General features: G+C 57.1%; 3 protein-coding genes across 3 annotated transcripts in view; 2 read left to right on the plus strand and 1 right to left on the minus strand.

Annotated features, from left to right (window-relative positions):
* Positions 1-1,512, minus strand: part of VOLCADRAFT_94933 (uncharacterized protein) — a gene marked incomplete at both ends in the record, with an annotated part of 3,370 nt that extends 1,858 nt beyond the window's left edge. The window contains 2 exons of the mRNA XM_002954121.1: positions 89-267; positions 1,267-1,512. Of these exons, the coding sequence (XP_002954167.1) occupies positions 89-267; positions 1,267-1,512 (425 nt within the window). The remainder of the gene's footprint in view (positions 1-88; positions 268-1,266) is intronic.
* A 1,617-nt stretch (positions 1,513-3,129) lies between these two features.
* Positions 3,130-5,368, plus strand: VOLCADRAFT_44151 (uncharacterized protein; the record flags this gene model as incomplete). Its single annotated transcript, XM_002954033.1, has 5 exons — positions 3,130-3,258; positions 3,616-3,777; positions 4,086-4,273; positions 4,576-4,802; positions 5,211-5,368. Coding segments are annotated over 5 exons (864 nt in total), but the record flags the coding sequence as incomplete, so codon positions are not given.
* Positions 5,369-9,786: 4,418 nt separating this feature from the next.
* On the plus strand, positions 9,787-13,668 carry VOLCADRAFT_94935 (uncharacterized protein; the record flags this gene model as incomplete). The annotated part of the gene is made up of 6 exons (XM_002954034.1): positions 9,787-9,844; positions 10,325-10,547; positions 11,246-11,444; positions 12,005-12,166; positions 12,625-12,696; positions 13,495-13,668. 6 exons carry the CDS (start codon positions 9,787-9,789, stop codon positions 13,666-13,668), a joined length of 888 nt encoding a protein of 295 aa, XP_002954080.1.
* Between the last annotated feature and the right edge of the window lie 430 nt (positions 13,669-14,098).

The raw sequence follows: 14,098 nt of genomic DNA on the forward strand, positions 1-14,098 counted from the left end.
CATCTCCCGCGGCCCCAGCTAACCCTGGGTGCCCCCCACGGCGGCCCCGACACCCCGACTAACCCTCACCCTCACTCGGCATCCTCACCACCGTCCAGTCAGCCCAAGTTCGGCTTGCCGCCACCAAGCCAAGCTAACAAGCGTACCCGCGCCTATGTCCAGTGCGGCGGCCCCGGGTGCGGTGTACGGCGCCAGCAGCTCCAGGCAGATGGCATGGAAGGAGGGTGCGGAGATGGTTTGACCCTGGCCGATGGGCACTTGGCTGTCCTGAGGGACCGCGAGGGGACAGGGGGAGGGAAAGACGAACCACGAACGAGTGAAGCTGCTGCCAAAGGAGGGGAAGGGGGGGAAGGGGGGGAAAGGGGGGGCCGGAGGAATGGGGGGGAGAGGGGGAATGGGGGGGAGGGGAGGACATATGAAGACGGGGAGGGTTGGGTTGGGTTCAGGGCGATTTCAGGGCGCGAGGGGCTCGTGTGGCCGCAAGGAGCTCAGGGTTTTACTGCTGAACGAAAGGGGGGGAAGAGCGGGGGGAGATCCTGGAGCGGTAGACATGCGGTTAGCAGGCAGGACAGGTTAATGACGTCGTTAATGATGTGCCTGGAGTTGATGGGAAAGGTGAGAGAACAGAGGGGGCGGGTGCTGATGGTTGTCGTACGTGGTGGTGCGATTTGAGGATGTTGGAGGAGGGGGGAATTGAGTGTCTGTGACACCGGGGGGGGGGGCGGCCTTTTGGTGTAGTATATGAGCGGATCCGCAGCGCCAGCAGCAGTGGCGGTGGCGGCTGCGACCGCGGCTAATTGGCTTCGGGGAGCGGTGTACGGCGAGGACCGGCCGGGTCTCGTCTCTGTGTGTATGGGTACACGTGTCCGTGTGTTCACGTGTGTATAGGTGTGTGTATTTGCCCCGGGTTAAAAGGGGATTACACTTTCTGCTACAAAACAATTGAACAAGGCAATTAATTGTTTTGATAACCGACACGGGTCGTGTGTGTGAGTGTGTGTGTGTGTGTGTGTGTGCGTAGGGGTGAAGGAGGAAGAGGGAGAAGACGGAAGACAGGTACGGAAAGGCTTTAACAATATGCGTATCGTGAGCAATAAGTTGGAACCTGTGCTGCTGCAGGTGTGGATGGATGACGACTGTCCATATTGTTTGGTTGGCCGATGGCCGTACGTTTGGCTGTACTTTCGTACGGTAGTCCAAAAATGGAGGTCCAGCTTTGCATAGCAGCGGGCTTAGCATGTCTCAAGAAACACGATAGCATCGTACCCTGTAGCTGACGTGGGCCGGGATTCCCATGTGGGTGAAGGTGAAATCGCGCCTGTCCAAGGCGCGCAGCACTGCCTCCACCCTCGGGCTTTGGACTAGGCCTTGTCGCACGAGGCTATCTACCAGAGCATCTTGGTTATCGTTGTCAAAGTTCACCGTCGCAGCTGCGTTACAAAGACCTCCAGACGTCACGATATGTCGTGCGAGGTGTAGGTGCCCACGCACCGCCCTAATGCCTGCCAGCATGTTGCATCTGCAGGAAATTGTAAGAAGTTGGATAAAGAAGTCTCTGTTCAAAAGTCTGACAAAATGTTTCCATGCTCGTCCCAATTGCTCGTCCGATACAGCGGTGAAGTCGATCCTGTTCTCGGGTTGCGCGCCAACAATATTCCATCCGCTTTCAGGACACGAAGGACAATTCATGATGTTTACTGCTTCAGGATTGCCTCCTTGATTTGTGTGCCAAAATGTTTGCGTATCCAAATTTCCAGACACGGCCAGCAGGGGCCCATGCGACGCTATCCAACACATGCTGCGCCTTCACGCGTTTCAGCAGACCTAACGCCGCTCGCTTTTCGCTGTATGCCGTGTCGCCGCTTTCTACGAGTACTGCACGGGACAGACCGTCGAGGCTGCTCCGCCCATGCGCAGCCGCTGGGGTGAATGCATCTGGTGACCTAAGCGTTGAAGATATTAATGACGAAGATCAGCGTGACGATGCGGATGACGAGGAATTCATCCCGCCACCGTTGCCCACCTCGGCCCTCGAGCTCCTCAGCGAAGTTCTGACTGGAATTGCTGCTTCCAGCAATACCGTAAATAATATAATGCCATATGCTGGCGTTGCTAACAATGTGGGTCGTCACCTTTTTGCGCACGTGGCTTTTATCTGACGCATGCCAGGTTCGAAAAGCACTAGAGGACTCAAACCTGCCACCGGGCTGGTATTGTTAAAGCGCATTATGGATTCAACCATAACCCAGCTTTACCCTCCTGTTCCCGGCCATCGCTGCATTTTTCTTCCCCCAGCTGTCAAGCCCGCGTTGGTCCCCAGCCGTCAAGCCCCTATTGGGCCTCGGTCCTCTCAGCTGCCGTTTACAACATCCATACGACGTGCCCAATTTCCCGGCAGGCGGCATCATCATCATTATCATCACCACCACCATTATCGCAAGGGGGCAGCTCTACGGGCGTAGCATATCGCCCGCTGCGCTTCTGCGTCAACTGCTGCAGACCGCTGCTACCCTCTGGGGACCCCAGCCGCGCATGCACCGGCTGCGGACACGACTCGCACCGGGATGCGGAAGTCCTGGGGCACCCCACGGCATGGGTGGAGGCCTACGCAGCCCAGCTGCGGCAACAACAGGAGCAACAGCAAGGGCAGCAGCAAGATCAGGCGGCCACAGCAGCGGAATCAAAAACTGCCGCTGATTCTCCTCGTCCTTCTTCCCGGGACCTGAGTTCTGAGGCCCGCCGTGTCGCCAGCGGTGTCGCCAGCGGCGGCGGCGGAGAGGTGCTGCTGGCGGCGGACGAAAGGACATTGCTCCACCGCTCCTCTTTACCGCCGTATCCGGGGAGGTAAAAGCTCTGTGCGTATATGTGTTATTCACAAACGTCTTCATTAAGGCACTACACGCTCTGCGTCCTCAGGGCATCCCCTTTGTACAACCCCCCCTTCACCCGTACGCCGCCCTTATACCTCCGCCCCCCTGCCGCCTCCCTGCCCCGGCCGTCCCACCGCCCCGACCTCTGGCCCCGGCGAAACCCCCCTTGAGTCAAAACACATCGTGTCAAGGGGCCCCTCATCGCTCTTCCTCCCCCCGGCCCCCGCCCCCGCGCGCCGCCTCTGCCCGTCACAGGCCTGAGCGGCTCCGAGCCATCATGTCCCACCTGCACTCCCGCGGCCTGCTACAGCGCTGTCGCCTGCTGTCCTGCCGACCCGCCACCGACCCTGAGCTGCTGTCCGTTCACAGCCCTGAACTGGTGGCGGCTGTGAGGGGTATGGGGGCCCCACCACCACCACCACCACCACCGCCGCTTAGTGGTGGTGGTGGTGCTACTGCTGCTGCTGCTGCTAGCGACAACCATCTCCATCCCCAGCAAAACCACCACTACCAGGACAACTACAACAATAGTGGTAGTTTTAATGGGACCAGCAACAGCAGCAACAGCAGTAGCAGTAGCAACAACATCGGAACGCTTGGGCCGGCTACCGACAGCAATAGTTGCAGCTGCGGTGGCGGCAACAGCAGCAACAGCAGCAGCATCTCTTCCTCCGCCGCACTCTCGGCGTCGTCGCCGTCGGCCGCGCTCTCACACCCACAGCACCCACAGCACTCTCAGCAGCAGCAGCAGCAGCAGTGCCGGTCGCTGTGTGCTGACACGCTGTACAACGCGCACACGTGCACCGCGGCCCTGCTGGCGGCTGGTGCTGCTGCAGACATCGGATCGGCACTGGCCAGGGGGGAGGTGCGAGCCGCCATGGCGGTCATGAGGCCCCCTGGAGCACAGGTTCGTGAAAACGCTTCCGTACGGTGTCGTACGGTTTACAGATGTTGAAGACTTGATTTTAAGACGCATCTAGCTAAAATTGACTTTAGACGCATTTTTATGAGGTTGCTGCAAGTCTTTTTCTGTTTTCGTCTTTTCAAAAGACGTTGTTGCGTCATGTCTACTAGGTGCAGTGGCCTCTACTGCGGCGCTCAACGCGACTGGCTGCCGCAAAGTTTGGTATTTCCACTCCATGTTCTGTACTTGTCGCTCCCCTAACCTACCCCCGCGCACCTGCTCCCTGCGCACCTGCTCCCTGCTGCGGACAGGCCGGTTATGACGTGGCGCGAGGGGGCTGCTACCTGAATAATGTGGCTGTGGCAGCCGCCGCGGCTCTGTCCGCCGGCTTGCAGCGAGTCATGATTGTGGACTGGGACGTGCACCACGGGCGAGGCACAGAGGAGATCTTTGCAAGTGACCCACGGGTCATGGTAGTGTCCATGCACCGATACGACAGGTACGCTCTGATAGGGCCTCTGGGCGAGAGAACCAACGCTGCGTACCCGCGAGCCTCTTACTTTGACACTGACATGGACGCATCCATCGCTGCGATGGACTCCCTCTCCTCCCCTTTCCCCGCGCCCCTTCCCTCCGTGCTGCATGGGATGTCAGCCCGTTGGATCTCATTGGATCCGATGTCCTGCGGTGCGGATCCCGTTCATTCACATGTGTCCTTTAAGCATGATGCCTCCGTCAGCTTCTCTGTCCTTGTGTCTCTGTTGCCTTCTCACGTCCCATCGCCACACGACACGCGGGCAGCGAGACCTACCCGGGTTCCGGAGCCGTTGAGGACGTGGGCGAGGGCGCAGCCGAGGGCACCACCCTCAATGTGGCGTTTGGTCGCGGCAGCCAGGGTGCCGGCGGTCTGGTGGACGGCGATTTGCTGTCCGCCGTACTACATGTCGTGCTGCCGGTGGCCTACCAGTTCAGGCCGCAGCTGGTGCTGGTGGCGGCGGGTTTCGGAGCGCTCAAGGGTGACCCGATTGGTAGGTGGCGCCCCAGCTGTGTCTTTGGTTGGTTTCTGGGTTGTGTTGCCGGTTCACCTGTCCGGGCGAGACTCAATCCCCCTCCCGCCATCCCGTCCTCTCCTGCCGGGCTAGCTTTGGACAGCTCCGGACAGTGGCCTTCCTCCCTTCGTTTTGGACAACGGCACTCCATTCTCGTTTCTTGCACATGTAGATCGGGTTTTAGGGATATTTAGGGTTTTAGGTTCTAGGAAATCCCTCCCTCCCTTGTCCTCCTAACCCTCCTAATCTTCCTAACCCTCCTTCCCCACCGGTGTAACTTCCGCTGCGAAGTGAGCCCCACCTCCCCACCTCCCCACTCCCCAGTTCCCGTTCAATCTCCGGTCCATGTCCTCGCCCCCTCTTCCCTCCCCCGTCCCCCCCCCCCAGGCGGCTGCAGCTGCACTCCCGCTGTGTTCGCCCACCTGACCCACTTGCTGTCCGGGGTGAGCCCTCGCGGGGCCCTGGGTCTGCTGCTGGAGGGGGGTTACAACCTGGCCGCCACCTCGGAGGCGGTGGAGGGGTGCGTGCGGGTGCTGCTGGGGGAGGCGCCGCCGCCACTGCCGGGGCCGTGGGGCACAACCCGGGAGGGCTGGGTGGCCATCATGAATGCCATGCAGGTGGGTGGGTGGGTGGGTGGGGTGAAGGATGGGGGAAGGGCGGGCAGTGTGTGTGTGTGTGTTTGTAGGGACCATGAGTTCATGTGCCCTGGGGGGGCGCTTTGACTGTGTGTGTGTGTATGTGTGTGTGTATGTGTCGGAAATATTTGTTTGAGAGGGTTAGCCAGCCCTTTGGAAAGTGAGGATGTGTTCGGTGGTGCTTTGGGAATGAAGAATGCATGAAGAAGGATGCACCGTTGCTGTGCGGTACTGTGTGTTCTGGGGGGGTTGAACCCTAGGCCCCGGACTGCGGTCCCGTTGCTGCGTGAAGGCCGTGGATACGGTGGGTCACCCCAAGGGATATTGGTGCATAAGCCTCGTAGCCCCAATACTGTATGTATGTATGTATGTATGCATGCGAAAGCTAAACCGCGTAAAACCGGCCACTTACCGGGGACATAACGACCAAGGCACAGCACCAGTTGCAGTTGTACTGGGGGGTACCTCGTGGAGCCCTCCCCTAGCTGTTGCTGTTGTCCTTTGTATTGTTACTGGGGATCATGATCCTGTTATTGCTGTTGATGTTGATGTTGATGGGGTGTTACACTGTTGGCGGCTCGTCCCGAGAAAGGACCGAGAGCACCGGGGGCCCTGACCGGGGGCCGAAACACAGCGCAGGAGGGGGGCGCGTGGCTCTACGTCCGTCTGTTCCTCCGCGCGCGCCTCACTCCCTCACTCACGCCAGCCGCGGCGCTTTCCCAGCCCCTGGCTGGGAGGCAACACAGCGGCGCAGAAGACTGCGAGCCGAACTAAGCGAGAGCCGTGCGAGAGACGGCACGCAACCTCCGGGAACCCTAAACAGGCTATCCGCTTCGCCAGGCCAGCCTATTCGCGCTCTCTCTTCCCTCTTGACCACCAAAACAAGAACAAACAGAAAACACCACCTGGGGCAGGGGCTCTACTCAGGGGGCTCCACTACACACTCAAAACCCGAGGCAAGGGAAGACCTACCCACGTCAGGTACGGCCCCACAACAGACTCTCCTAGTCAAGGACCCCACGCAGCCAGCAAGGCAAGGGATACACGGAGGACCACGGACCTGAGACGACACACCACAAAAGCCGAGACGCGGTTGCACAGACAAACACAACGCGGGCACTGCTGCTGTTGTTGTTCTTGTTGTTGTTGTTGTTGTTGTTGTAGATACACTCGCATTTTTGGAGCTCGCTTCATCCGCTGTCCTTCCATGGATGGACCAGCGCCATTGCCCAGCAGCAACAACAGCTACAGCTACAGCAAGAACAGCAGCTACAGCAGGAGGACGAGGAGGAGGAGGAGGATCTGCAACGGCAGGAGCAGGAAGAAGAGGAGGAGGCGGAGAAGCGGCTTAGTACGCAGTTCTTATCGGGTCTGCAGTCTGCCGCCGCGGCAGGCGGCAGCGGCGTTGGCGGCTGGGCCTTGCGTGATGACGACCGTGACGCCGATGATGAGGTGCTGGACGATGAGGATGACGGTGGTGGTGACGGCGGCGGCGGCGGCGGCATCGCTGGTGGATTGTCGGCGGAGGATTTGGCGCGTGTTGCAGCGGCGTTCCAGCGTGCGCGTGCTGGATGGGATGTGGCGCGCGGTCGCGCTGACGAGGATGTGGACGAGCAGGCTGCAGCGGGAATGGCGGGGGTGACGAAGGCGGCACATCTGAGTGGTGGGCCACGGGACATAGAACCTGCTGAGCTTCTAGATCTGTTTCTTGGGACCGGGATCAGCGGAACTGAGGAAGAGGGCGAGAGGGGGGACGGCGGCGGCGGCGGCGGCGGCGCGGCAGTTAAGACTGGCGGAAGCGGTGGAGTCGGTAAAGGAATGGGTGCGAGCTGAGGGGGGTTTTGGAAAGCGAAAGGGCCCGACGAGGCGGTAGGGGACACGAGGGGGCCCACAGGAAGAAAGACTTGGATGGTTCTGCCTGTGGGTGTGTATGTAGGTATGTATGTGTGTAGGCGGCTCGTTGCAGGGGGGTGGGGAATACGATCGTGTGTCGCACCGCAAGGAGAGAGCGCAGAGCGGTCGCAGAATAATGGGGCACTCAGCACGCGGCTCCCGGAACCCATAAAAAAAGATAAAACCATACGGCTCTCATTTTGCATCAGATTATTGAGATAAGGAGGCGGGGAGGAGGAGAGCACTAATGCTATATATACCTCGTTCTGTGTCCCTTTTCTTTTCGTCCCTTAGTAGCGCACTAGACTAGGTGCACTGGTAACTTCCGGCTGCGGACACGCAAAGGAGTCAGCGGGTTACCGGTCTCTTACCGGTCTGGGAAACCCAAGGTGTCTGTTAGGAGGCCTCCATTGGGGGCCCTAAGGAGTCAGTCACCCCTATAGAGTCGCCTCCTGTATTAGTACGCTATCTGTCATGTAGTGGTTGGGACAGGTGCAGGTGCAAGCAGCATTCAGAGGTGGACAGGCAATCTAGGCAATCGGTCGGTTCTCTGAGTGTGTTTCTCGTTGCCAGGGAGGAGGTGCCATAAACCGTTCCAGCATGACTTGATGCTCGCCAGAGGGCCAAGGATTCAAAAAAAGTGCACGGATGTATATGCGGTACGGTCGGGGTAGCTGGCGACACTGGCGGAACGTTTTGCACCTTGCAGCACGAGTATCTCCGAAACAGATAAGCTGCATACCTTTGGAATAATGAAAGGGACTGCCGGTAGCGTGGTGCTGTACGTGTGGTGGGATGCACGTCCACATGGAAGATGATGTAGTTTGGTGTCTTCATTTCGCTTCTGTGCAGTTCATATGTGCGTTTATATGTGCGCGCGCGCGCGTGTGTGTGTGTGTATGTATATGTGTCTCGCGGAGTGCTGGATCCTGTGCATTGCTTCCGTTCCTAACAGCCACGATTTACTGCGCAAGCAGTCCAGGACTATCTGTGAGTCCTTCGCGAAAGGCCCCCGGTCACAACCGGTGATTGCACCGCATCCCTGCCCGACCTTTTAAAATTCTAATGACCAGCCTGATGACCGTCATGCGTCTTTCCCCCCCGCCCCTGTGCCATGAACCGAGCCAGCAGCGTGTGCGCGAGTTTGGGCACTCGTGTGCCTCGTAAGATGGCCGGCTTCATGTCGATACAAGCCAAGTCAAGTGCGACATCCGTCTAAGAAAGTGAATGTGTGTGTTCGTTAGTTGAGTAGATGGTTTTGGATGCCCGCTCTGGGCAGCGATGATGTTGACGACGATGATGACGGCGATGATAACGACGATGATCAACGCTTGGCAACATACACCAGTAGCAGCAACGGCGCCTTCCCTCCCAGAGGTAGAAGAGGCTAGATGGCAGAGCAGCGGTTTGTTCATACCGCGAATGGCGCACCGTAAAACTCTTTCTCACTTCGAGTTAAATTGCAGTCTGGACATTGCTGGTGGGGCCTCTAGCGGCGAACCGGGCGCGTATTTGGCAACAACGCATCACATGGCCCATGTTGTCGTGGTGTACAGTCACCTCTGGGTTGACGGCACAGATAAAAGATCTGCCGTTTAAAGAGTCCGAGAGTCCGTCTGCTGTTCGTCCGTCAGTCGGTCCGTCCGTCGTCATCGGTTTTGTCCGTCCCGTCGACCGGATGCGGGGCGAAGCAGCCGGTTTCGGTCGGGTCTCGGTCAGCCAGCAGCATACCGAGCGGTTGTTACCTTCTACTCGGGTTCGTTGGCTTCCTGCGTCGTCTGGCTGCCCTTGCTTACACAGATAGGGGGGTGGGTGGGTTATGTTTCGGTGGGGCGGCGCCTCAACTAGGGCCCCGTCCCAAAGCAAGGAGAGAGGACCTCTTCTGGAGGAAGCGGTTTAACAACTAACATAATTGTTCTGTTGCTGTTTACATCCCTAAACCGCGACCGCGAACTGCTTTTCAGGGGTACACGAAAATTAAGTTTGTAACTTTTGAAGTGGGAGTGCCGCCGGTGCGGTGCGAATGCGAATGTCTTCATTGCCCGTGGTAGCTGGTGGTAGTGGTAGTGGTACTGCCGTGGGGCTTTGGGAAAAAGAGATCGATGAAGCGAAGCCCCGATGGAGCTTTGGATGGCATTGGATGCTGTACGGCAGGTGATCCTCGGCTCCTGCTGCTCCTTTTTCAATTAGACCCCCCCCCAGCGACTCGAGAAGTTTGCTTCAGAGCCTTACGCTTAAGCTTGACATACGACGTATCTTTTCCACACCTCTAGGTGGCGTTTTCGTATCTGGGAACGTGTGTGCTTCGTTAGACCACATTCAATACCGTTGTCACCCGTTAACATCCAGGTGGCACTCCAAGCCTTCGCTTCTCCCCACCTTCCAGCCTGCTACCCTTGTCGCCGCCGGTGGGCATCACGGCGCGTCTCGCAGCTATGTCCCGGAGCGCACCTGCTTTTGGAGCGCTCTTGCTTCTGATGTGCACACTGCCCGGTAAGTCGATGCACCGAAACCACCAGGCACCACAAAGATCCGCGACATCTCAAAGGCTTGGCGCTAGCATTTGAGCCCTACTGCTTCCCCGAATATCACTTGTACGGGACATGAACGGGAATGCTTAAGGACAACGCTGGCTAGGTGCTTCGAAGCTCAAGTTGCTAGGCCGACGACGTGCCGCACGCGAAGCGCGTGCTCACAGAAGCGCACTGCTTCAGTATGATAGCTCCTCCTTCTTCTCTTCAGTGCCGCTGCCGTCCCCGCCCTCTATGTGCTACTGTCCCGTCCCCTTTTCGCTGTGTTCGTATAAACCTTTGGCGCCTTGGCGCCTTCGGCCGTCTATATCTGGAGTCAGCTCCCTCTGAGCGTCTCTCTCCTTGCCATTGCCACCGCCTCACATTCCTCACATTCCCACTCCCAATCCACAACCCCTCCTGACCTGGCCCCTGCCGGGCCACACCTTCCCCGCACCCTCAGTCCGGCTCCATGCCGCCGCACCGCCCGCTTCCGTTGTGGCGGTTGCTAATCGTGACGCGGAGGGCGCCATCGTACTGGACGCAGACGTATCACGCAACTACCAGCCAACCGGCACTGCATGCCGTGACAGCTGCCTCAACACCACCGGTTGCAATGTGTGGGTGTGGTGTGGCGCCGTGAGTGGCTGTGCACAGGCTGGCTCCTACACCCGAGACCCAAGCAAGTGGGTTCACGTGTGTGTGCGGATAAACCATTGTGTGGCTCTCCCCCCTTTGAGGAGAGCGATAACGGGTGTACATGATGCACAGCGTCAAACTGAACACGCGCACATCGGATAACGCAACACGGGGCTCCAGATGGAAATAACCTAATTAATTAATTAATTAATTAGGTTTTTAAGTAATAAATTTTAGAAGTAAAATAAATTAAAAATGTAAAGATGGAAGCGAGGCCAGCGAAAGGCAGTATAGCAAGGAGCGGCGTGGAGGCAAAAAGGGAGGCAGCAGATAAAGGCACGTCGAAGCACCACCAGAAGCACCACGGACACTGTACACGGACACTCGTATCAGGTGTAATTAAAACGACCGCAACCGACATACATATTAGGACACATTGGTCGTTAGTATACCTCATCACTTGTTTCGCTGGAAGTGCGAGGTAGGATGGTGCTTATAGGCGATTTGGCAGCCCTTGAGCCCTCGGCTCGTACTAGGGTGGTTTGCAGGTACGGGGAACGCACCCACGACCATGTAACAACAACAACAAAAAAAAATATTAGGACACAGCAGGCCCACTAAAGAGAGGATGTCAACCCCGCTCAGCTCATGACTACCAATGCACCGCACTGGAGAGCCAGAGCTGACTGTCTGCTTACATGGAGAACTGCCGTGTTGATGTTCTGGATGTTTGATTGCTTCCCAGGTTTCAGCAATGCTGGTTGAAGTCCGACAATGTGCCCAAAGTGGGCCAGTTCCCCCGCTCCAAGAACTCGCCTGATCAGGCAACTGGCTGGATGAGCGGCACCACCGCGCCGGGCGTTAATGATGCCGCACCATCGCCCGAACAGGCATATTCCTGCACCTGTCAAGCGGACTACACAGCCAGTGGCTTTCGTTTCAAGGTGAGCTCGTTCAAACTTAATAGATTATTACTTACTTGCGCTCGGGGAACAGCAAAGCACCTTAATAATGTCCGGGGTGCCATCTGCAGCATTAATCGTTATCTTCCGTAGACCTAGTACGGAAATGATAATTAGCTGCTTACATTTTCCGGCGGAAAGCGGGCACCCACCCTCGTCCACCCAGCTTGTGAAGTTGGTCTATGTAGTGGCGGTCGTGCACTACGGCAAACACACCGTCGTTATGTACACGCTGAGGTAGCTGACCGAAGCTTTTTTTTGTTTCTTAGTAGAGATCTATCAAATTTGTATTGTCATTTGCATTTCATAAGAGATTACGAAGTTACGGCTAGTCTCAGGTGCCTGGTGCGCTTGCCTTGCTTATTACCGCCGTGGACTGCCTTACTGACCGAATCCGTCTTTCAATTCACTCACGGTCTGCGTGTACAACCCGGCCCTATGTCCTTTCCACCGAACATGCTTTGCGGGTACCTGCCTGTGGTTTTTCTCATACATCACATCACATCACATCACATCACATCACATCACATCACGCGCCGCAGGGTGTTTGTGCGCAGAACGAGGGATGGGGTCTGTCCTGTCCCGTGGACAGCAGCAGCTGCAAAGATGGGACGGACAGCGGTCTCCGCGGCTGCCCGACCATGCAACCTTGCACCGTGCTGCTGGATACCGATCTGCAGGAGGATAAGGTACTAAGGAGGCCGGTAAAGGGTGCTTTAGAGGAACAGCGCCAGGGTACGCCAGGGTACCCGGGGGATATTTCGTATTCATCTTCGTGTGAATGCAGCTACATGGGACTTCGTTGAGGATTGTCGATGTGTAAATTTCATCGCCCTACACTGTAGGGACGAGCAGCTAAGCCGCGCAAAACCGGCTCCCGAATGGCAACACAACACATATCCTTCATGCGCTTGTGTGCGAACCTGGGGAAAAATTAGTCGTGTGCGTTTTTTTCAGTTAATGAAAAGGTTCGTTTGCGTGCTTTGAACGCATGAATGTGTTACCTGCCTCAGTTGATTGGTGATACGTTGTAAACCCTAAGTAATATCCGGCCGTGCATGTACGCGTGTATGGGAGGCTGCTATACTCCTGTTGCACGTTGTCTAAGATGATGTGCTTGTACGTCACACGTGCTTGTACGTCACACGTGCTTGTACGTCAGGTGCTGGTGTCGGGTGACAATAACAGCGCGGACTCAGCGGAGGATTGCTGCTCCCAGTGCGCCAGCGCCCAGGTACGTGTGGTGCCTTATCCGTCCAGCGTGAGTTCACGAAAAGGAAGGTCAGTGCCGGGCAGGTATCTGTTGTACGAATTCAACACGGGCATCACCGTGCGTTCTGTGGGTACGGAATCCGGCAAGCAGGAGCACACAGTACAGGGTGCCCTGCTGTGCCCGGTTCCGTTGCTCTTGATGTTTGCCTCCGTGCTTATCTTAGCCACCTCGCTTCGTCCTGGCATGGCTGAACTGCTGCGTGTCGCTGTTGCCCCGTGTTGCTGTGCCAGACAATAATTGAGGGTGTGCATAGCGTGGTAGGCGTGTGCATAGCTAGCATCGGAGGCACTATTGAGGCTGGATGAAGGATCCAAACAAAGGGTGCAATCAACCACCTTTGATGCATAACGTAAAGGTGTGCGTTTTCCCTCTGAAGGTTTCCCGGTGCAGTGCAGTGCAGAGCACGGTCCGCTGTGGCTCCATGTATGGGGCTACCACCCTACTGGGGTACATTCAATCGGGATTTGCGGCTCGCTATAATACCTACTACTACATAACGGACGCTGATCGTGAATTGACATTTCCCCCTTTTGTATACCAGTACCTGATGTGTGTGTAAGCATGTGTAAGCGGCATTTTGTTAATTAGGTAATCATGGACCTTGCAGATGTGTAACAGCCCTGGAGGTCTTTTGTAGCCATCGCGTGCCCCATGCATCCATGCATGCACGTCTGTCTGTCTGTCTGTCTGTCTGTCTGTCTGTCTGTCTGTCTGTCTGTCTGTCTGTCTGTCTGTATCGTCTGCATGTACATTTGGCAGGGCTGCACCATATGGACCTGGTGTGCTGATCCAACGGGTTGCGACGGCGAGCGGTACCGCTTCCGCCAGTGCTGGCTCAAGCAAGCCGACCCCAACAACCCCCAGCCCAAGAAGGGATACGGCGGCAGTCGCGGATGGATTAGCGGCGTGCGGCTGGCCTGGCTGCCGCTGTGACGCAGGAGAACGAGGATGATGTGGTTCATGTGGATGCGGTCCCTATCTGTCTTCGGTGGTGCCAGGGGTGCTGGGAGGGTTGGGGTACTTTTACCTGTTTTCGGAATTCGGGATCCTGGCTCAAACCTCGATCTATCTGGGCACATTACATGCATCACACTGACAAGCTAGAAAGCGTAGTTATAATCCTAAGTGGACTAGACTAGACGCGTCCGCAGCGCCTTGGTGTTCATTTGCGGTTAGGCTACTTCATTCGGTTGCCGCTGACTGCCGCTGAGATATGAGCCAGTCGGTTGGAGCCAATCGGTTCTTGGAACTTGAAAGTACACGTACGGCTAGTTGTCGGGACCCCTACCTGTGTAAGAGGAAGACAACGGCAGAAAAAGGGGCAATGCCCGACCGACTTGTGGCCAACAACTGAAGAATACAT

The sequence above is a fragment of the Volvox carteri genome (genome assembly GCF_000143455.1).
Source record: "Volvox carteri f. nagariensis unplaced genomic scaffold VOLCAscaffold_40, whole genome shotgun sequence".
Taxonomy (NCBI): Eukaryota; Viridiplantae; Chlorophyta; class Chlorophyceae; order Chlamydomonadales; family Volvocaceae; genus Volvox; species Volvox carteri.